A 24,457-nucleotide genomic window follows, 5' to 3' on the forward strand; every position below is an offset into this window, starting at 1 on the left:
GGTACACACTCAGGCACACTTCTGAAATTAGAACACATGATATATTTTCATGGACAAGCATATGTGCAATGTGAACAGGTGGCATAATTTAGCCCATTGAAAAATCATTACACTTACAGAAAATGCAGTCAATCTACAAGATACTCGCTGTTGTACTTAGTCTCATGACTGAAATGTTTGAAATACAGTACGGCTCAACCACACAGTATAAACCAGAAATGGCAATACCCGTTTTAAATCAGCATACACCCTCTGGTTGCAGTCAAGTCAAATACGGAGTTGAAGACATTTATCCAACTGCCACTAAAAAGCTAATACTGAAGCCAAAGAAAAAAAAAATGAAAATAAAATGAACGGCATTTTAAAGACTGCAATGGTTAATGAAGAGCTTTATTTGAATTAAGAACCAAGTCCCAGGATTCACAGAGGGAAATTTCTGAAAAGCTAGCTTAGTCCAAATATACAAAGTTTGGGAGCAATACATACATATTTCGTGTTGTGAAAAAAAGGACATCCACTTGATGACTAACAGCCAACATACCTATCCCCTATTCAGCAGAGTAACTCAAAACTCACTAAACTACTTACAAGCTCTGTGATGGCATCTAGCTCGATGATGCATCCCGGCCTTGCTGATGACTGTTGACTTACAATAGTAAAAACTTCACCAACGTATTTCTGGGGGGGGGGGGGAGAAAAATCAGACATCAATGAGTTTTAGTGCACAGTAAAGCATTTTAATAAAGCTAATCTTTAAGCAGAACATTCAGTATATTCTGAGAAACAAGTGAATAATTTAATTAAACCAATTTCATGCCTGTTGTGAAATGGTTGGAGTATTAGTTAAACTGAAAAAAGTGGTAAATACACAGACTGCTAATCCTAACTGAAAACATTCTGCAGACTTGAACAATTTCAGAGTGTTAAATAGTACAAGTTTCAGTAAGCGTACCCGCAAACCACAACGTTACCACATCCATACATCCCACATATGGAGAAGAAAATGGTGAATATGAAAAATTAAGGGGAAAGTTAGAACAACTTGAGGGGGCAGGGCTTGATGTGAAGGAAAATGCAAGCTGAAATTCTAGCTCCTCCTATTCATAGTTATGTGGTGAACTTTGAAGTAATGCAGTTTCCAGAAATCTTTGATACAGAAACAGAAGTTTTTCTGAAGACGACTCTGAACAAATTCATTTCCTGGCCAGCAAGAGATACCATTCCTGCATAATCTTTTAACAACAATTTAAGCAAAAGCAGTCATTCAGCGCAAAACAGGTGTGAAAATTAAACATTTTGATACAAAAGTTACCTTTAAAGTTAAAAGATGATTTTAATTGACTTAAGTGAAACAGACAGTATCAGTTTAGCTTAAAATCCTGATTATTCTACCAACATGGCCATAATTGTCATTGCCCGAGAAACTAAGAAACCCCATACTTAAAATCTCTGAAGATATGAATACCCTCAAGTTTCAAGTAATTCACAATTCTGAATACATAGATAATTTATATTTCAGAACTTTCAAGCTGTAATAACACGATCACTGTGAATTACAACAGGCAGGCTAAGCTCATGTGGCAACTCTTTTCAAAAACAGACTCAAAGATCCAGTCCAGGTAAAATACCATCAAACTATTGGCTTGACAGAGGCGGTACAAAATAAAAACATTATCAAATTCCTATGAACAGATTTACCACCAGATATGAACCTCAAACTAAATTCTACTCAGACAAACACAGTGTAGGCTGCTAAGACTTTAAAGAACAAACTCGTTCTTCAGGTTTGTCAGTGAAACAAAGAAAATTGTACTTCTGACCTGCTAAAGAAAGGAAATCCAAAAAAATAAGGAAAGTACCTTATAAGGTAATAGACAGTTTTGCAGTATCCAGACGTACTGTACAAAACAAGGGAAATAGAGTACAGCTGTGTGTAGGCATAATTAAAATAACATAAGATCTTTGAGTGCCATTAACAGTAGATCATACTATTTAGATTATATACCCTCAGTGGCGTAGCTTGGAGGGGGCATGAGGGGCTGTCCTCCACAGGCAGCACTTTTCTGGTCGTTGACATGGGTGGCACTTTTCCAGTCGCTGATGTGCAAACGCTAATTCCACGCGTGCAAGCCAGGAGCAGTGTGTGGAGCAGGTTCAACTGCAAACAAGTAAGGATATATATATATATATATATATATATATATATATATATATATATATATATATATATATACAGCTTTAAGGTAGGTGTGTGTAGTAAGGAGAGATATATACAGCTTGTGTGCGTGTCTTAGTGTGTGTGTGTGTGCGCGTGGGTGTGTGTGTGTGTATATATACAATGCCCCAGTCAGGTGTTACTCAGGCTTAAACCCTGTACGATGTGTACAGGGAACAAGAGCCTGAATTCTCTACCCATTCAAGGAACTGTCCCCAGCTTGGAAATGTTTGGCTCATACTTTTGGTCTGTTCCTCTTAAAATTTGTGATTTCTGGCATATCAGTGAGAAATGAATTCACTAAAGGACGACATCAAAGTTACAGTCTTATCTTTCAGGAAATGCATGTTAACACATTTTATTTTAGCAACTTTCTAAGATTATACAAGCAATGTTAAAAATGTCCCTGGTTTTGTACGTTTGTCCCAATTTTGGCTTTTTTTAGATTTATTGTGCTGCATTGTTGACAGATAAAGTTGAGTGTCAAGTGGATTTTACAAGGAGCTGAGAGCTTCAGGGTAAGAGAAGTTTGATACTGCTTATACCAAGTCTGTTTGCGTTGTTAGTAGTACAACAGGTAGTATACTTGCTTTTGATGTAGAAGGCTGAGGGTTCTACTCCCACAGTATATAGATGGATTGCTGATACTGTAATGAGTTGTACTTTAAAGGGGGTGGATACTGCAGTCCTGAGAATGTCCTCCTTTGGACGAGACACCTAGTAACTACGAACCTGTTATGAGTTTGGTATCCATTTCCGGTTACAATATTACTAACAATTTCTTTAAATGTAACGTAGGCAATTTATCCTTCAAGGGCAGCAGACACTATTTGTAGCTGAAATAATTATATAAAGTAGCTTGCTAACAACAACCTGTTAGTTACAGATATCTTTATGTGGAATTATTTAGATTTTACTTCTGCAGAGATTGTGCATATTTACTGATACTGGTGGATTGTAATGACAGAAGTTTGAGTAGACTTTTATGATGGAAATGTCCTGTATTGGGCAGTTCTATCATTATTGATTCATACATTTTGTTTCATTGCTTACTGGAAAAATGTTTAAAACAATAAACAAACAATAACACTCTAACAAGTGTGCTGTATTAAACAAGAATACAATTTAATACAATTAGGAAGGTGAATCAAAGAACACATGTATGTTTGCATGGTCTTAAATATGTGTGCAAAGGACCTATGATTTGAAAACAGCTCAAAGGTAAACTTTATCTGCCACTGGCCAGATGCATTTTCTTTGAATGTGGGTTTCAATGCTGTTTCAATGAATGCGAGTTTCAAGGGCAGATAAGCTTTAATGCTATGTCTGTTATCACTGTGAGAGACTGTATTGCTTTGTTTAGCAGTGTTTGTGCTATAAAATTTAAAATAAAAGTTTTTTTTAAATTAAATCCAAGTAATCATTGTAGAAGTAAAGCATAAAGCAGTATGCACATTACAGTGATAATGGTAAATAGGGAGAAAAAGCCAAGTAACGGGACACTGGAATGGCTTGCAGGGGGCCCCATATGACTGGGTTTTGTGAGGGGGGAGAGGCGGCAAACTCAAAGACAGCCCTAGGTGGAACAAGCTCTACGCCACTGTATCCCCTACTACCTCACCTGTGTCCTGGTCATAGATTTATCAGAAGTTCACTCTACCCCCTAAAGACTTCTGCTGGTCCTCTACCACTGCCCTTTAGAACCTCTGAAGATATGCACAACACTCATAAAACCAGAATGCTACATACTGTCCTCTGTCCCAAGCTCTTTCAGCTCCCATATGAAATTGTAACTATGCCAAACTATTATCTTAAATAGCCAAGAAACAATTTGCAATAGTGAAAAAAAACTATGAACAATTTCAAACTCCTTCTATTGCTGTCAGCAATTATTTACATCATAGTCAAATTCACTGCCAAACATAGGTTCATAGGTTCATACTAGGCTATCTGCCCTAGGGCATTTATAAGCCTAGCCAGAGTGTGTGTGGCTTTCACCACCCCTTAGGATGAGAATACTATACCCATTAGTTTGCTGTGCCTCTGTCCAGCAGTGACACAGAGATGATTCCCGGGGTAAACCTACGATCTCCCATCCACTCGTCAAGATTTCTCTTGAACAGAGTCAGTGAGGAGCTCTGCCTCACATGGACTGGGATTCTGTTCCATAGTGTAGGGTGTCTCTGGGTGATGAATCTGTCCCTCCAGCAAGTCCTATTTATATCCATGTTGAGGTTTAAGTCTCTTGCTCTCGTGGCTCTGGTGGATTTGGATTTTTTGAGGTGGAGCATGTCCATTAATTCCGGGTTGGACATGGCCTTGTATGTCAGGCACAGATCACCTCTGAGCAGACGGTATGCGACTGAATAGAGCTGGAGTTTCTTCAGTCGGGCATCGTATGACATATGTTTGAGCCCCTTTATCCTTTTGGTGAGGAACTTTTGGGGTCTTTCCAACTGCTGCAGGTGTCGGGTAAGGTACATTCCGAATGGGGCGTTGTACTCAATCATTGGTCTGATAAGTGAAGAGTACAGGGTACAATGACCTCTCCTGATCTGGATGTGAATCCCTTCATGATCAGCTCGGCAATGTAGAAGGTCTTCCTAACCACTTTGCCAATGTGAGTGTCAAAAGAGAGGTTACTGTCAACTTGGGTCCCCAGGTCCCTGATAACTTCTTCCGTGTTTAATGGATTACCACCTATGTGGTAATTAGGGGTTACCTTGTTTTTCCCAAAGGGTATGACTATACATTTTTGGCATTTAGCTTAAGGCCATGGCTCTGGCACCAGTTATCCATTTCTATGAGACCTCTCTGGAGGATGTCTGTGTCTGATGGAGTGTCAATTATGGTGCCCAGTTTGCAGTCATCTGCAAATTTTGTCAGCCACAATCGCCCTATGTTTGCCTGCACTTCAGAAAAATAAATGCCGAACAAGAGGGGGCCCAGGACTGAGCCCTGTGGGACACCGCTCGTGACCGGCTTAGAGTCTGACATGGCACTAGCAACTCTAACCCTGTGTGTTCTGTCCTTGAGCCAGTTTGCAACCCATCTTGTGACATATGGGTTTACATCTAAGCTGGTGAGCTTTTCTATGATGCCCGAGAGGGGTATTGTGTCGAATGCTTTTGCTAGGTCAAGGTAGGCTGTGTGAACTGCCTTACCCTCATCAATGGCCTTAGTGACTGTTTCGAAAAAGTCGACCAAGTTCAAGAGGCAGGATCTGCCTTTGACAAAGCCAAATTGGGTAGGATCCAGTGTCTGTAGGTCCCCAATGTCTTTATTTATGAGTTCCATTATGATCCTCTCCATAGCTTTGCAGACAAGGCTTGTCAAGCTTATGGGGCGATAATTTCCAGGGTCCGTAGAAGCACCGCCTTTGTGGAGTGGGACCACAGTTGCCGTACGCCATTCTTTGGGTACGTATCCTGTAGTAAGGCTAAGATTAAACAGCAGCTTATGTGTGGGTTTAGTTCCTCATTGAGTTTGTGTAGCACACAGCCGGGGACACCGTCCGGTCCCACTGATGCTGTGTTTTTTGCTTTAGAGAGAGCAGCTCTCACCTGGGCATCTGAGATGTTTGGGAGGCTAGACTCTGGTGGGATAGATATTTCTCCTTTTGGGGGGGGGAGGGGAGAAATTTGCACTGAACCTGTCTGCCAGTATGTTGGCAATGTCTGTGGGTTCAGTGATTTTTTTATCATTTTGGACTAATTCTGAGCATATCTGGGAGTTTCCACCCAGGTTTCTAACATAGCTAAAGAAGGCCTTATGATTGTCTTTTGTGTCATTAGCGATTTTTCTCTCAAAGTTGGTCTTGGATGATTTTATGAGTGATCGTAGTTTTTTGCTAGTATTGATCAGAGATGCCTTCCCTTTTAGGGATTTTGCTCGGTCATGTAGTAGCTTTCTCCTCTTGTTGTAGAGTTTGTTTATGGCTGGGGTCCACCAGACCGGGCACCTGCCTTTGGTGGAAAGTGTCTTGATTTTATTAGGGATTGCTTGATCCATACATTCCTGGAGGTGCTCGTAGAAGGCATTTGTAAGGGTTTCAGCAGCGTGGGTTGTGGTTTCCACTGGCTCGGGGGCCTTGAAGGATACCACTCCAGTCTTAAGTGTGAAGTTTGCTTTTGAGAAGTTCTTCACTGTGGTCTTTTTTGCTGGGGGTGGGGGCGGGATGTGGATCTCCAGTGAGATTAATTTATGGTCTGATCTCACCAATGAGGGATATACTTCCGGTGTGGAGCATTTTGTCCCCATGTTTGTGATGATCAGGTCTAGTATATTTTCTCCTCTTGTGGGAATGGTGACTAGTTGTTCCATAGCATTTGAGTTTATGAACTCCAGGAACCTTTGGGCTAGGGTGTTGGGGCTTGAGTAATGTTTCCAGTCTATGTTTGGGTAGTTAAATTCACCCAATATGATGGTGTTTGGAGAGACATTCATACTCTCCAGTGTCTTCAGGAAGGCTGTGTGGCTTTCCTGAGTTTGAGAAGGTGGTCTGTAGCAAGGTGGTCTGTAGCATGCTACAAACTGTAGGGCAGTTTTACCTATGGTTAATTGCACCTGGATGGTCTCCGATGCTTCGTGCATTGCCACTAACCTGGAGGTGTGGGTATCCTTTATGAATATGGATACTCCCCCTCCTTTTGTGGTTCGGTCCGGATTTTGGGGCCGGAACGCATGATATGAGGTATAACCTGATAGTGCTGGGGTGCTCTCAGGAGCCTTGAACCAGGTTTCAGTCACAGCACAGACATCGATGTTCTCCATACTGAGGAGGGCTTCGAAGGCGTGCATCTTGAGGTTTAGACTTCTGGCATTGAGCAGTATTACCCTTAGTTTTTCTCCATTTTTGTTTTCTAGGGTGGTAGGTTTATCATTTGAGCCTTGCCTAAAAAAGGCACTATGGGGGTGGCAAGAGCCTTTGCCAATATCCAGAAGCCCAGGGGTGACAGGTGCAAGCCATCCCTTGCGAAGCAGTGTGGCTTGTCAAGCATGTCATCCCAGGCAGACAGACATTGGATCCCCTTAGAATGACACCAGTAATTAAGCCAATTATTAAAGCTGATCATTTTGTCTCTGTATTGTGGCATCATTCTTGGTGAGGGTAGGATACTGCTCAGGGTCAGGGTCATACCGGCCTGGGCTACATAATCTGAGAGCTCCTCTATGTCTCTTTTCATGTAGTCCAGGGAGGTACGTCTCAGGTCGTTCACACCGGCATGGACAATGACTTACTTGTACTTGCTGTGGAGTGACCTGAGTGCTTGTGTTATGTGGCGGATTCTAGCGCCTGACAGGCAGCTTACTGTGATCTTTTCCTTGTTCAGTCTGGTGAGTGGGACGTCAGTGTGTCTGACTATGGAGTCACCTATAACAAGTGTGTCTGGCATTGTGTTTGGCCTTAAGGGCTGTGACTGTTTAGCACACTGACTTTGAGAACTATGTGTTGCATGTCTTATGTCTTGAGGTGGCAGTTGCTTGGGTGTCTGCTTTGGAGGCCTCTGTAGTTTTGGTAGATTTTTGATCAGTGCCTCCGAGTATGTCTTTGTGTGTTTATGTGTTTCTTTTGCAGTTGTGATAGTTCTATGTGAAACTGGGTTTGTGGTGTGCGTGGTTTCCTTCTCCTCCTGTCTGGTCTTGCCAGTCCTGAGTTGAGAGAGCTCAGCCTCCAGTTTGGCTATATAGTTGCATCTTTCACATGTATTTGTGTTTTGTGGGAGAAGGAGTGGGTTGTCTGTGTACATGAGGCAATTGTAACATTGCCTCAAGATGCCCAGATTCACCAGCTGAACAGGAGAGGACGCTAGCAACTGACCCTTCAACATGCTAGAAAAAGTGAAAAAGTTTGCTGTGTAACTGAGTCAGAAGGGACCTATAGGGAAATGGGTACTCAAGGGGATTCTAGGCTAATGTAGTACTTTGTTTAGTATATAAGTACTTTACCTATATAAAAATGCTTTAGGAGCAAGTGCTGAGCTTTTGAGATAGAGAATAGACTGTTTAAATTGCAAGTAGAGAAGTTCTAAGGGAAAAATTGAAGAGCAGACTTTACAGAGCCAGAAATAGTTTAACCGGCGCTGCCCGATGGTGCTCTATGGGCAACTCCGCACTAAATCACGCAAAAGCGCGCTAAAGCGGGCTTTATAGCAGGGGGGTTGAAAAGAGCTAGGAATTGACCCAAAATGGCCAATAGACTAGAAGTTTCTGGCTGGAACCACTGCTCTAGGGGCAAATAGGCTGCTCAGTGCTCCCCACTCCCACTGGTGAACAAAGAAGCTTCCCTTTATCCAAATAAGGATATGGAATAGCACAGGAACCAAGCCAAAGCCCAGAGATCAGCAAACTCTGAAGACTGGACTATTCTAGTTCAGTAAGGCGGGAAAACAAGATTTATTTTATTATTTTTTTTTTTTGCAGAAAACAGAGGAAAAACAGACAGTAAATGCTATAAATGCTTTTAAACGGCTAGCACACTTGAGTGTGTTAGCCTACAGGTAAAATTAAGCAACAAATATTTTTTTTAAAAGTGCAAAACAGTTAATCAACACAAAAACAGTTTAAATAGAATGCAGAGCTGTATAAACAGGCAGAAATGCAGTCGCTAAGCAGTAAATAATCAAAAAGCCAGAAAAAAAATACTTAAATCAGTACTTAAATACTTAAAACATATATTACTTTTAATTCTATAATCCAACATCTTCTGTTTTAACACTCTACTACAATTTTTTGTTGTCTTTATGTATTTCTACACATCCTGGGCATGTACACATTTTCCCCAAGTAGGACAGAATATCATTAAAACCATCTAATGGTCCTTTTAGTTTGACATTTTCAAGCGGACTCTGAAAAAGTTCTAGTCATAGCCAGTAACATATACCATTTCCACATATATAATACTTTAACATCTAGCATTCTAGGATAATGCTTTATAATCATGAACTTGTGTCCCATTAAGGACCCGGATTCATACCCATAAAATTCATTAGATGCCAGTCTTCTTTCCTCCCATAACACACCACCGGCTATAATCTTTTCCTCCAATATTCTCTTCTTGCTTCTAATTAACACGCCGCTTTATTCATAAAAATGGCACTCTCCAACCCCTTTCCCAAACCCCTCAAATACAGTAAGCAAGCAACATTCTCAGCTTTCGCATAAGCCTAAAACATCAACAGAACAACACCTATATAGCTACTGAGTTGCACTAGTCTGGAACAAACTACCACTGCACATTAGAAATCTGCCTCATACCCATATGGTCAAAAAACTATTAAAGGAAAACCTACAAAATTCCTTGATCTGCTCATGCCAAAAGCCCAGCTTAACATCTGACATCCACTAACTGTTTCTGTCTACTTACGTCCTCTTCCAATTTTATTCATCTTAACTACTCTTCTTTCTCTTTTTCCCTGGCTACTTTTTCACTCTTCTCTACACCTTGTTTTTCTATCTTCTATGTCTATCTTGTAACACCCTTCTATTTTTTGCTTTTTCTTCACCACCTACTTTCATCACCTACTTATATCCACCTTATATCAAACTAACTCCATAGCTCTGACTGTTTTGTATTCAATCAAACTTATAAGATGTTTTATATGTATTTAAAAATGTTCTGTAATTGCTGTTACTCTTTATTTGCAACTGTTTTTGTAACTATTTGTAATTATTTCTATATGGGGAGTATCCCCCCTGGGCCTCCACTGAAAAGGGGCTATCTTTCAGTTGGACATATCCAGTTAAACATCAAAATAAATAAATTACACATCTTTAATAGCAATGAACATTCTTCTCACTACTTAGTCATTTAGAACTGGTCTACAACACGTTTATTTTATTATCAGTTTACCATCACTTCTTTACAGTCTGTTATTTACAATAGTCCAATCAAATGACTTTTCAGCATAAATAATCTTCCTGTAAAAGGAGCATTACACAGATTACATGACCCAGTATATACATTCCTTTTTATTTCCATCAGCTCATTGACTCAGTCCACATAATTACTGCATTAGAAGGTGTGCCATTTAGACATACTCCAACTTAATAACATGGCTAATTCTTCACAATGCTGTGCAAATGTAAATAAATAATTATTGCCTCCTGACCAATAACCAAAAAACAAAGGATAAATACGAGTAAAAACATTTTAACTTGCTAGTAACATTTCTAAATGGTTATTACTTCTCTTTATTCAATAATTTTAGACAGTTTTAATAAATCCCATAATTATTCAGTAATATTGACTGCATACATTGAATACCAATATGGTGAAGAGTTCACTACAGTCCATTATAAGCTTGATGTTAATTTGCACGTACGACCAACAATTTACTCTTATCAAATTTTACAAATTTAATGTAATGATACTAAATATTAAAAAATGCAGTACAACTTTTTATGATGCAAGTGGAACAAAAGGAAACACTGTGGCAGTTATAACTTGGCTCCCGGGAACTACCGTCCCATCAGTTTGACGAGCCTGATATGCAAAGGCATGGAATGCATTATCATGGAACTTTTAAACAAAGACATTGGCAATCTTCAAACACTGGACCCCACCCAGTTTGGGTTCGTGAAGGGCTGATCTTGTCTTTTGAACCTGATTGACTTCTTCGAATAAGTCTCCAGAGCTGTGGATGAGGGTAAAGTGGTCCCACACAGCCTATCTGGACCTCGTCAAGGCCTTTGACACCAGCCCCCACTCTGGAATCATAGATAAACTTATCAGGCTGGGCATAAATCCCTACGCCACTCGATGGGTTGCCAACTGGCTTACTGATAGAACCCAGACTGTAAAAGTAGCAGACTCCAAATCCAGCTCCAAACAAGTGACAAGTGGTGTACCTCTGGGTTCAGTCCTGGGACCGCTCATTTGGCATCTACTTTTCTGAAGTACAGGCCAACACTAAGGGACTCTGGCTAACAAAGTTCACAGATGACTGCAAACTGGGAGCCATTACTGAATCTTCAAATTATGTGGATATTCTACAAAAGGACCTTACAGAAACAGATGCTTGGTGCCAGAGCCATGGGGTCAAGATTAATGTCAAGAAATGTATAGTTATCCCCTTTGGGAAAAATCGTGTACCCATGATTTACTACATAGCAGTACAATGAACACCGAAAGTGTGATGAGAGACTTATTGACACAGGTGGACAGTGGTCTCACCTTCAATAACCCACATCGCCATAACAGGAAATCCTTCTATGTGGCACACCTCATCACCAAGGGCTTTTCATCCAGAAAAAAATTAGACCCATTACAGAGTACAACACCCTGTTAGGTATGTACCTCAAGACATCTGTAACAGCTGGAAAGACCGTAGAAATACCTCACTAAAAGAATCACAGGCCTAAAGCAGATGCCCTATGCTGACAGTCTAAAAAAAGCTCCATCTATACTCTCTGTGGCATATCGTCTACTCAGAGGCGATCTCTGCTTAACATACAAGGCCATGTCAAACCCTCAGCTGTTGGGACAAGCTTTACTTAAAGAAATCCCAATCCCTCAGAGCCACACACTCCAGGGATCTAAACCTTGTTATCACAATGAACAAAACATGCTGGAGGAATAGGTTCCTGACCTAGAGACTCCCCATACATATCAAGCAGAGTGCCTCCTTGGCCCTCTTCACAAGGAACCTTGACGATTGGATGGGAGATAAGAAATTCACCCCGGGGATCACGTCAGTCACCCTTCTAGACAGGGGTCCATGGAAGTAAATATCGTGGCAAGAAATATCCAGGGAATTGTTATGGCTAGGCTTGTACAAGCCCTAGGGCCGATAGCCTACTACCAACCTATGAACCACTGTCCACCAGGTATTAATGGTTCCCATCAATATAATTTTTTTTTTTTTTTTTTTACAATCATACGATGAAAGTATTGCAAATATTTATGCAGTTTTGAACTCAATGTAGTTTACTAGCTGATTATAATTAATTGGTCATTAGCTATTTTTAATTAATTAGTTAATTAGCCTTCTGTATATAAACAGGTTTTAGAAACGAGTGGATGTTTTTTTTCTGATGAAAGCATGTAAATAAAGGTGAATTGCACCAAGTGCTTTGTGAATTTTTGTCTAGAGTATGAGTGGGTGCTCAAGTGTTTTTTTTTTATTTTTCATTTTTGGAATTTTTTTATCCACTATTGGACTGAGCTGTTGTTGCTGGTTTGGGTTTTGGCTTACCTTCTCAGAGTCAAAAGCATGAAATAGCAAGATGCTTCACGCGTATTCCTTCCCATCCATGTAGGTATCCCACACATCTTGGGCCACCACTACATTTTCATGAATGACTTACCATCTACAGTAAGCCATTCTTTACCATCCAGTATGCTGATTCTACAAAATATATGTGTGGTGTCTCTGTTAAATTGTTGGAGAAAATGTCAGAAGTAACCAGACTCGCACTGTACTGCTGTTTCCGTTATAGTTTAATCTGTTCAAACAGTTACACTGTCCGAGATTATTTTAATTTTTTTTTAACACACAGTCTTTTGCTTTTCATGAACTGTCTCAATGCACCCTTGATTAAGATGTCTCTCAAGAAGAGAAAACAATGTCCAGTTTATATATCTTTTTAAAGCAACAGATGTTTTCCAATGTCCTTGCAGTTTGCATGACTGATTTCTGTTCCATGTCCTTCTTTGGTTATTTTCTTTCTTGCTGTATCTAAAGACTAAGTGCCTGTTGCAACTTCCTTCTTTGTATGTTCCAAATATTAACAGAATGCTATTTACAGTTACATCTAGCCCACAAAAACAAGCCAACTTCAATCTGCATCAACCTGCAATCAAAACGCAAGCAAACTTATAAATAAGACAGCTAAATTTGCCACCAGCCTACTAAAACAAAGTCATCACAGCACTGCCTTTTATAAAATTAAGCTGTGAATTATCTCAACTTCACTAACCTCTTAAAATATCAGATGCGAACAGCCCACAAAATCCTTCATCTCCCAAACTCCTTCCTAACCTCTCTACTTTAATGAAACATTCCTTCTCATGCCCCATGTTCTTCTGATAAATATTACAGTAATAAAACTGTATAATAATTTATGCCAAGTTCAATGTATACTATTTTTTCTACGATCTGCAGTGACAGATGTGCAATTTGCTGGAAAAAATTTTGGATATTTTTTTTTCTCCAACTATGAGGCTATATGGGCAGGTCCTAGATGAATGAGCCTATATCCACTGTGGGCTCTTAATATGTAACGTGAAGCATTTATACAGTTCGTTTCTAAGGGTAAGTTAGTAACTATCATACATTAGTTTACAGGTAACAGTAGTTACAAGCATGGAGCATAAAATGATATGTAACAAGTTGGTCTTCTGATAAACAAAGCAGTGACATTCAAATCAGGGAGAATGATTAAAGCAGTTGCACATTTTACTGACCATGATTTGAATAGTCTAGGTATTTTTGCAGGCAAGAAGGTTTAAGGGAAATGCATACTCCAATCTCGGTATAAACGCATTTTGGGAGGGGGCGGCAAGACAGAACAAGTTGTGGTACGGCCATAATCCAATACATGACAGGTGGTACAAGCAAATGCCACCTACTCATAGACCTGCCAAGAAGTTTGCAGCCCCAACAATATGGGGCAGATGTCTCCCTACCTGAGGGGATGTGTTTGGTCTCTATCAAACCCTTTAACAGCTGTCTGTAGATCAGCTCCTGCAGCTGACTCTAGTCTGTGAGGTACAAATGGAATGACTGTAGTATAATATGGCTGACAGCTGGCAGGAAATGGGGGGGGGGGGACACAAGGAAAAAACTGTCATGCTTTTAATTTCCCAGTTACTTAAATTTAGGATAGCACTGAGTGCTGCTGGTAGGGGTTTGTTCATGAAGTCCTAGCACTACCTCTTCATACAATCCCACAAGATTCAAATGGAAAACTCTCCCTTTAATAGGGTCACAATATTCAATACCTAACAGAAGAAGCAACCTGTGCTATTCTGGATAAACTCCATTATGACTCTCCACTAGTTCACATGTAATGCTGATCGGTGTTGGTAGGTCTAAAACAGCATAGGTCTGATGGGAGTGAACCTCCCTATACCTGTAAACTGATACCACCACAGGGCTAACATTTTGTTTAGCATAACTGGTAAGGATTTTGTTAGGTTTCCCTAGATTATGTGATGGGAATGTCAAATAAGTTGTCCGAGCTAAGACAGCTTGCATTTGTTTTGTAAATTTACTTGTGTCAGCAGTTATACCTGCAATTATATGAGAGATGTCTCATCTCCACTTATTTGTACATCACTCTGGCACTGGCCTTACTGTGAATTTTGCACAAAATTCTTCTGCATGCATATGTCTGCTATAACCTGTGCCTGAGTAGTCACTTCACTGTTTAATGACAAAGAATAGCTGTGCAAAATCTTACCATAACCATACATGTCCTTTTCTCCTATGTTGCAGCATTCTTTACATATGGGAAGTCCTGTGATCAAGTGGCCTGACGTCTGGCCATCATACCACTTTTAGATATTAGATACTGCAGGTACATGGAATGTTGCATGTATGTGCTGGCAACGTCTGCCATAAAAGGACATCCACACGTAGAATCCTCAAAATTGAAATGCCCCAGTAGGAACACCAGAGCAAAGGGCAAATAAATTGCCATCCAAGAAAAAAGCAAGGTATAGGGCAGAAGAAGGGAGGGAAAGAAAATAGCAACACAGAAGAGGAGGACATCTACGGTTATAAAATTTTACACAACTATTCTATGTCCTTCTATTCAATGTTGCAGTATTCTTTACATATGGGAGAATGGGTCTGCCACATCATCGAATGCTCTAAATGTTGAACGCTTCTTTATTAAATCCTATTCGTCAAATCTTCATCCAAGCAATCATTTCAGTGAATCTTTTTCCCACTGTAAGTAACCAGTAGGCCAACCTACCGACTGCAATAAAAACAGCATTTTTAAAACCCACCCCCCCTCCTAAATATACAAACTCCAAGATCGCACTACAGTGGGGAAAAGGGCAAATTCACAATAATGACACACTGCTTACTTAGCTTGGGAAAAAGTTGGCTGAAACGATGGTTCAATAGATGTAGACTTTTACAAATAGCATTTGACAAAGAGGCATTCGACAATTAGTGAGTCTGACTAAGTGAAGTAGGCCCATGGAAGAATGCCAAAGGTTTGTACGAACCCTGGGAGGAGGAAGGCACAGAGGAGCTTTCTACAAAGCCATGGAGAATGGCTCCAGCAAACCATGCCCTAGATCTAGAAATGCTATCCAGCTTGTAATGTTTTGTTAAAGTATGTACAGAAGACCAAGTAGCAGCCTCTAAAATGGTATTAGCATCCAAGCCTTTAAAGAATGCACCTGAGGAAGACACAGACCTAGTGGAGTGAGCCATGAAAGTCATAAAAAAACAAAATTGCCTTAGAAATCCAAGAAGAAATTGTCTGTTTACAGAAAGGCAAACCCTGTGCCCTGGGATGAAAATAAATAGGTGATCAGACTACCTGATAGCCTTAGTCTTATGCAAATAAAATCCGAGTTGTCTATGCACATCTAAGGTGTGTAAAATCCTCTCAATGGAGTACTGAGGAGAAGGGAAGAAAGTGGGTAATTGAATAGAATAGATTAAGTGACAACTCATTCACCACCTTGGGTATAAAGGAGAGATTAGTACAGAGAGGTACCCAGTCCTTGTAAACAACAAGGAAAGGTGGAGAAGCCATCAAAGCTTGAATCTCAGAAACCCTCCTAGCAGAGGTTAAAGCTAGCAAAACAACTGTCTTCCAGGTACAAATCTGACGCTAAGAAAGCAGGTTCAAAAGTGGATACAGTAAGCTTCCCTAAACCATATTCCAAATCCCAAGTAGGTAGAAATGGTTTCCAGGAAGGTTTAATATGAAGGACGCCTTTAAGAAAAAGTTTTACTTCCAATCTGGAAGCCAAAGGTGGAGATAATGGCAGACAGGCAGAAATGGCCGACAAGTGAACTTTCACTGAAGAATAAGCCAAACTACTCTTAAGTAACTCGCACACGCAAGAAAGAACTACTGGAACATCTACTGAAAAATGGATCCTGATTTTGAGACACACCAAACTGAAAATCTCTTCCACTGGATAAGGAAGATTTCCTAGTACTAGGTTTTCTGGCCTCCTGCAGAACCCTAAGCATGTCCTCTGAAAAAAAAAAAAGGTGTCTGAATGGAATCAAAAGTATTGCAGAAAAGTCAGTTTTAAGGGTGACAGATGTGGATGAAGTAGAGATCCCTTGTCCAGTATGAGAAGGTCCACTCTATGAGGTAAGTTGTGATGACTGCTCTTGACTAAATCCAGAAAAGGAAGGAACCAATGCTGTCTTGGCCAAAAGGGAGTCACCAGTAAGATTTTTGGTTTGTCCTGCTGAGTTTTTAGCAGGACTTTTTGAATGAGAGGAAAGAGGGAGAATGCATAGAGAAACATCCCCTTCCATGAGAAAGATAGGGCATCCACCTTCCAAGCCAAATAGTGTGGGTGTATGGTACAAAAGACAGGAAGTAAGTTCAGAGGGGAGGCAAAAAGACCCAGTAGAGGAGTACCTCATCAATGGACCAAGTCCAGAAACTCATCCCTGTGCAGCATCCATTCGTGGGACTGAGTCATTGCCACAATGTTCCGGTTGGATGGGATGTAAACTGCTTGAAGAGTCGCATTGTACTGAACTGCCAAATCCCATGCCATGAGAGCTAACCTGAAAAGAAGGTAAGGCTTTATCCATCCCTTTTGCTGACATACCAAAGGACTGTGGTGTTGTCTGTAAACACTTACAGAGGGCCTGGATGAAAGAGAAGATGAAAAGCCTGTAGAGCTACAATAAGAGCCTCATTCCCTTGATGTTGATATGGTCTGTTCTTTCTAAAAGAGACAATTAGCTCTGCACCTTCTTTGACACAAAAGTTGTCCCCCAGCCTATGTCGGAGGCATCTGTGAACAACTCTTGAGTTGGGTGGGGCAGAAGAGGAAGCCCTGGATTCAGAGAAAGTTGTTGAATCAACCAAAGGAGCTTGGATTTTAGGCATGGGAAAAGAGGGATCAAACTCCAGAGGGTGAACATGCTGCAACCAAACTGTTTTTAAGTGCCACTGAAATTTCCTTATGTGGAGTTTTGTAAGGGGGAGCATAGGTACTGTGGATGCCATAAACCCTACAAGTCTCAGAAACTCCCTGACTGTAATGGACAAAAGAGGCAGAAGGCTTTCGAAGAAGGAAGTGAGGGACAGAATTTTTTCTGGTGGAAGAAAAGCCATCATGAGGTCTGTTCTGAGCTTGCACCCCAGAAAGATGTAGTCTTGTGACAGTGAACAAAAAGATTTTTTGAAATTTATGGTGAACCCCAGACTTTGCAGGACAGAAAAGGCAAACTGGAGATTATGAATCAACTGTTCTGACTGAGGAACCAGAAAAAGAAGTTTGTCCAGGTATGGGTATACATGAATTTCCCTGACTCTAAAGAAAGCAATCACGGAGCCGAGCACTTTGTGAATACCTTAGCTGAAATTCCAAAACGCAAGCCATAAAACTGAAAGTACAAAGAAGCCATAGAGAAACGTAAACATTTCCTGTAAACAGGATGGACAGACATGCGAAGGTAGGCATCCCTGATGTCTAGAGAAGCCATGTAAGACATGAAGAGGAATCAAAGGAAACAAAGTCTATACAGACAGCATGCAGAAAGTTGGCACTTTTAGGAAAGTGTTTTAAGTGGGATAGGTCTAGAAAGTACAGTTTTGTACCTACCATAAATGTAGATGTTCGAGTGCTAATACAGCTGTAGTAACCACAGATGGGTTTTCTGCCGTCAGGCGGGTCCTCGGTCGGCCGAATTCCAAAGTCTAGGTCCGGAGTCGGTTGCTGTCGCTTTCTTTCTTGACGTCAGTGAGGCAGGGGTATATAAGACACAGCCGACGCCATTTTCTTCAGTCTTTCTTGCCCCAGATGTCAGGTGCCCCCAGTAGGAAGGCAATACATAAATTATATTTATATACATGCAATGCAATATAATCAAAAATCAGTAGTTGCAAGCAAATATACCATAGAAGGATAATCCAATCAGGTTGTATGAAGAGGGGTTAGGCCCTAGGCCTTTACCAAGAGGGGAAGGAGGGAGGGAAACCTGTACTGCAGCTGTATTAGCACTCTAACATCTACATTTATGGTAGGTACAAAACTGTACTATGTTCATCGTGCATACAGCTGCAGTAATCACAGATGGGTAGAATCCCAAAGCTACGCACAGGGTGGTAGGCACTAGGTGGAACTGGGATGAGCCAGAATGCCCTGCAACACAGCAGTGGCAAAGCCTGCTCTAGTTTTGGAATATAAAGGCAGGTGGTAGTGTTTTGTGAAGGTATGCACAGAACTCCAAGTGGCTGCCTCCAAAATATCTTTGGTAGGAACTCCTCTGAGGAAGGCTGTAGAGGTAGCTGTGGCCCTGGTGGAGTGGGATCTGATGCCTGTAGGGACAGATTTTCCATGATAGGAGTAACAAAACCGTATGCAGTGGCCTATCCATTTTGAAACTGTTTGGTAACTGGCTTCCCTTGAGCTCCTACAGCATAGGACACAAAGTTGTTCTGATTTCCTGAAAGGCTTTGTTCTGTCCAAATAATAACGTAGCTGTCTACGGATGTCTAAGGAGTGTAGCAGCCTTTCCCCTTTGTTTTGAAGATTGGGGTAAAAGGTAGGTAAGTGTATGGCTTGATTTAAAGCTACCCTGGATACCACTTTAGGCATAAATGATGGGTTGGTTCGAAGGGAAACCCTGTCCTGATGGAAGATGAGAAAGGGCTGCACAGCCATGAGGGCTTGTAGTTCAAAAACTCTACAAGCTAAGGTAATGGCCAGAAGGAAAGCTGTTTTCCAGGACAAATATTGCAAATCTGTTGAGGCAGCTGGTTCAAAGGGAGGCAATGTTAATTTTTCTAGAATGTAATTAAGATCCCAGGCTGGCACTGGTTGTTTCCTTGGTGGTCTTATATTCTTAGCCCCTCTGAGGAACTGTCTTAAGAGTGGGTGAGAGAATACGGGTGGATCCGTGTTGAATTCTGCAGAAATGGCTGAGGCATGGATTTTTATGGAGGAAAATGAAAGTCCACTGTTCAGCAGCTCAGCTAGATACTGTAATACCCAGGCAAATTCAGTTTTCTAGGGTCCTGGCCTGTTTTCTCATTCCAAGAGCAAAACCGTTTCCATTTTGCGGAGTAAGCCTTTCTAGTAGATGGCCTTCTGGTCTCCAAAATGACATCCTGCACCTCTTTGGGGAGTAGGGTCTGTTGTGGTGTTAAGGAATTTTCCATGCAGCGAGACTGAGTGTTTTCAGCTGACTGTGAAGAGTTTTGTAGCTGTGCTGAGTCAACAGAAGAGGCATTAGAGGTAGGGGCCAGGGAGGAGTATGTGTTAGGCTCCTCAGGAATGGGTACCAGTGTTGTCTTGGCCAGTCTGGAGCAATCAGTATCATCTTCGGTCTGTCTGCTCTTGCTTTCAAGAGCACCTTGGGCAGAAGAGGCAGAGGTGGGAAAGCCTAAACTGTCCATGCTGTCCAACTGAATGAAAGGGCATCCACTCTCCAGGCCTTTGGATGAAAGGTCCTTGAACAAAACTTTTCCAATTGATGATTCCTGTGGGAGGCGAAGAGATCTATGTCTGGCCTCCCCCACGCTTGGATTATCTTTGTAAACACTTGAGGATGCAACTTCCATTCGTGTGGATCTGTCATATTTCTGCTTAGATTGTCTGCCAGCGTGTTTTCCAAGCCTGGCAAGTACTGTGCTTGAAGTTCGATTTGCCATTCCAGAGCCAAGTTCCAAAGTGTCATGGCTAGTCTGCACAGGGGGTATGAATGTGTTCCTCCTTGTTTGTTTATGTACCACATTACTGTGGTGTTGTCTGTTCTTATCAATAATTGTCCTGGATGCAGGAGGTCCTTGAAAGCTGTAATTGCATTTATCACTGCTAGCATTTCTTTTTGATTGATGTGAAGGTGCTTTTCCTTTTGGGACCATTTGCCCTGAATGCACCTGTCTGTCATGTGCGCCCCCAGGCGTAATCTGAGGCGTCTGTTGTGACGACTTGATTTGCTTGAGGCTTGCAGAATGGGAGACCTGTGTTTGTTTGACATGCCTGGGCCCACCATAGAAATTCCTTTTGCAAACATGGAATTACTGGTATTATTGTTTCCAAACTGTGGCTGTGTTGAGACCATAGGTTTTTTAGGTACCACTGAAGTTTCCTCATATGCAACTTTGCACATGGGATTAAAAGAATGCAAGATGCCATGAAGCCCAGAGCCTGCAGGATTTTCCTTGCAGTAAGCCTGGTACAATTTGCTAGTGTTTTGAAGTACTGAGTTAGTTGCCCCTGTTTTTCTGGCGTAAGATAGGCCATCTGGGTGTTTGTGTCCAAGTTGGCACCCAGGAAAGTTATTTTCTGAGATGGTGGTAGCCTGGATTTCTCTTTGTTGATTGTGTATCCCAGAGAATTCAGTAACCGTGTTGCATAAGCCAGATGTTCCAGAGGTATGTGCTTGCTGTCCGCTTGGATCAGGCAGTCGTCCAAATAAGGGTAAATTTGTATCCCTTGAAGTCTGCAGTAGGCAATTACTGATGCCAGGCATTTCGTGAATACTCTGGGCGCAGTAGATAAGCCAAAGGGCAATGCAGAGAATTGATAGTGGATTGACCCTGCAAGAAATCTGAGGTATCTTCTGCAGCTTTGTCTGATTGGGACATGCAGGTATGCCTCCTTGAGGTCCAATGTTACCAGCCAAAACTCCTTGCCCAGCATGGGAAGAAGCTGCTGTAATGTGAGCATCTTGAATTTTGGTGCAGTAAGAATGTGTTTAGGATGGATAAGTCCAAAATGGGTCTCCAGTCGGTTCCTTTCCTTGGTACCAGAAATAGCCTGGAATAAAAACCTTGACCTTGTTCGTGAGTAGGTACCTCTTGAATAGCTTTCATTTCTATGAGCTTTGAAATTTGTAGTTGCGCCTCTGCCCTTTGATTGTGTGGCAGGTTTGGCATGCCTCTCATTTTTGGGAGTGTGAAAATGAAATCTGTAGCCTCTGTTTATAACGTCCAGGATCCATTTGTCTGTTGTGACAATATGCCAATTTCTAGTAAATAATGCCAGCTTTCATCCCAAGGGTGCTGCCAGCTGAGACTTGCTTGGCATGGAAAGGAGGAAGTCATTGGGTTTGTTTCCTGTATTGTTGTGCACTGTCTTCGCCACCTCTTGGTGCTGGAGTTTGCCATTGCCTGCCTCTATATGACCCTTGTGATTGCCCTCTGCCCCTTGTGCGCCTGTATCTACCTCTTTGGGGCTTGTCCGTGGCTGGAAAGGACCAGTTTTTAGAAGGCCAATTTCTGCTAAAACGTGGTGGTTGAACCTGTATAAAAGCTTTGACAGTTTGCATAGATTTGGCTTTTTCTTCCATTTTCCGTAGTATCTCCTCAGCATTAGTACCAAATAGCACATCCTTTTGTAAAGGAGCATCTAATAATTTAGCTTTCACATGATCAGGCAAGATTTGTTCCCTAAGCCATGCATGTCTACGAATGACTGATCCTGTAACAGCAGCTCTACTTGAGGCCTCTAGGGCATCATAGCCACATTGTAAGGCGTGTTTACCCACTTGTTCTGCACTATGCATCATATCCTGCAACTCCTTCAAATCTGGTTGTTCAGGTTGAGACATTTTATTTCTTAATTGTGATAACAGAAACTGCTGATATTTAAGCATATGAAACTGACAATTTAAGGCCCTCATGGCTAGGGTGGCAGAGGTATATACCTTTTTTCCCCACCCTTCTAAGGATCTTGACTCTCTTTCGGAAGGTAATGGATTCTTAGCAGTAGAAGCCTTCATTCCCTTGGGGCCTTGAGAAATGGTTTCAGGGTCAGTATTATGGCTTTTGTAAAGAAATTGGTGAGAGTTAGGAACTCTGTAGTACCTATCAGGCTTGACTGGGGCAGGAGGCAGGGAATCCGGATTAAGGCAAGCCTCCGAATAAACATCATCAAGTACGTCCAAGACAGGAGGTATCGCCAGAGGTCTGTGTTGAGGTAACAAAAGAAATTCCCTAAGTCTTTTCTTGGAATCAGAAAAGTCTTAGCCTTCCCAATGGAAGTGTTCCCTCAAGGTGTGCAAGGTTTCCCCAAAAGAAAAATCCTCAGGAGGAGATACAGAAGGAATGGACTGCTCTGCATCAGAATCTTCAAATGGGGAGTAAGAGTGTTCCTCTACATCAGAATGTTCTGAAAAAATGGAGCCCTGATCAGAAGAGGGAGAATCTTCCTCCACTCTGGGTCTCTTGTCTGGAGGGGGTTGGGAACCCCTGATAAGAGTAATTAAATCCTCAGCCATTTTAAGCATCTGCTTTTTAGGCATGGGGCCTGGGGATGGGCCCTGTGCGGCAGGCCTCTTGGGATGCCTGGCTGATTTGGACTTAGTAAAGGCCTTAATGGAAAAGGAAGATGAGGGTCTAAAGACACCATGGGTGGAAGTGGACATGTCCACATTAGGAGGCTCAACGCTCACAGTGGCTTCGGTGGTTGTAGTCTGGGTATGGGTCGAGGTACCTGCGGTCTCGGTTACAGAAGACACCGCCAAAGAAGTGTCGTCGGTAGTCAGGGACTGCATAGGCGTCTCGCTGAGAACCGGACCACGTGTAGCCGGTTTTGGCGTGGTGTCGGTGGGGACCGCGGACTTCGTGTGTCGGTCCTTGTCCTTGCATTTTTTGGACAAAACGGTAGTCGGAGTCTCCGACGACATTTTATAATCAAAGGCTTTACCAAAAAAGTGTTGGGTGAACTCCGCCCGATGCTTAATAGTGCATTTATTGAAAGTAGCGCAAAGCGACAGCCCGAGACGTCGTGGTCTGGGCCTAAACAAGGTATGCAAAGGGAATGGAAATCCTTATGCAGTATTTGCTTCCCACAAGAAATACAATTGTTAACTTTTTCTGACATCGGTCTGAGGCAAGAAAAGTTTCCCCAACGGGGTACTTCGCTTTAATGAAGACTTCGGTTTCCAATTTTTCATAAATTCAGGAGCTGGCCGACCGGCACTTGCGAACTGCTTCTGCGTCATGCACCGCGCGGCAAAAAATACTGAAGAAAATGGCGTCGGCTGTGTCTTATATACCCCTGCCTCACTGACGTCAGGAAAGAAAGCGACAGCAACAGACGCCGGACCTAGACTTTGGAATTTGGCTGACTGAGGACCCGCCTGACAGCAGAAAACCCATCTGTGATTACTGCAGCTGTATGCACGATGAACATCCGGTTTCAAGGACCTTCCTTTCTGGGGACAAGAAATATTCTGGAGTAAAACTCCCTGCCTCTCTGGTCCATTGAGACATGTTGAATTGTGCCTTGAGAAAGTAATTTCCTTAGGACCTGTGGAAACAAAATCTACTGGTTTGTAGGGGGCTGTGGAACACCCATAAAAGGAGGATGATTTTTCCAAGTCATGAAATATTCTGAGTTATACTTGTCCAAGTTGGAAAAGAAAGAGATAGACAAAGAGATAGAGGAGTAAGATTTGGAAGAGATTTGTAGTCAGAGTACTTGGCCTTTGTGGAAAAGGCTGCTAGGATTAAGGGTTCATGTGACACCTGCCATGTAATTTATTTAGCTACCTGCTGTGTATGCAATAAGTTTTATGTAGGTAAAACTGATCGTAGTCTTAGAGAAAGGATAAGGGAACATCTTTATAATATTAAGAAAGTGAATGTTATAAATGCCTTAGCTAAGCATGTTAATAGTACAGACTCACAGCATATATTTAATTTTAGAGTGTTGGGTAGAAATTATATAAATATTAGGCATGGTAATATCAGGGCTAGAACAGAAGAAATCAGAGGCACAGTGGATAGTTAGACTTAGAGCCAATTTTGGGCATGGACTTCATGAATATATACCATTGAAACCTAAGTTGCAAAAGAGACTGTTAAATAGGTAAAACGATGCAAAAAGTTTATCATTTTTATTCTGTGCTGTTTTTACTTTAAGAAGCATTGCTTTTAACTTTTAATTGGTGTCATGTGATTTTTAATGGTTATATAAGGTGTGTCTTTTAGAGTTCATTTTGTATGCACCTAATGAAGCTATTGTGAAAGCGCTTGTGCTGAATAAAATAGAGCTGCTCAACATTTTCGATTTATGGTTGGTCCTTTATGTCAGTAGGAGAACTTTATGCTGTTTGGATTATT

At 41.6% G+C, this 24,457-nt stretch overlaps 1 protein-coding gene across 1 annotated transcript in view; it reads right to left on the reverse strand.

Moving 5' to 3' along the window:
* Positions 1 to 24,457, reverse strand: part of DMXL1 (Dmx like 1) — a 2,737,735-nt gene that overhangs the window by 1,751,875 nt on the left and 961,403 nt on the right. Inside the window, exon 13 of the mRNA XM_044059165.1 lies at positions 589 to 678. Within this exon, the coding sequence (XP_043915100.1) occupies positions 589 to 678 (90 nt within the window). The remainder of the gene's footprint in view (positions 1 to 588; positions 679 to 24,457) is intronic.

The sequence above is a fragment of the Protopterus annectens genome, chromosome 17.part0, assembly GCF_019279795.1.
Source record: "Protopterus annectens isolate FY-2018-M chromosome 17.part0, PAN1.0, whole genome shotgun sequence".
Taxonomy (NCBI): Eukaryota; Metazoa; Chordata; order Ceratodontiformes; family Protopteridae; genus Protopterus; species Protopterus annectens.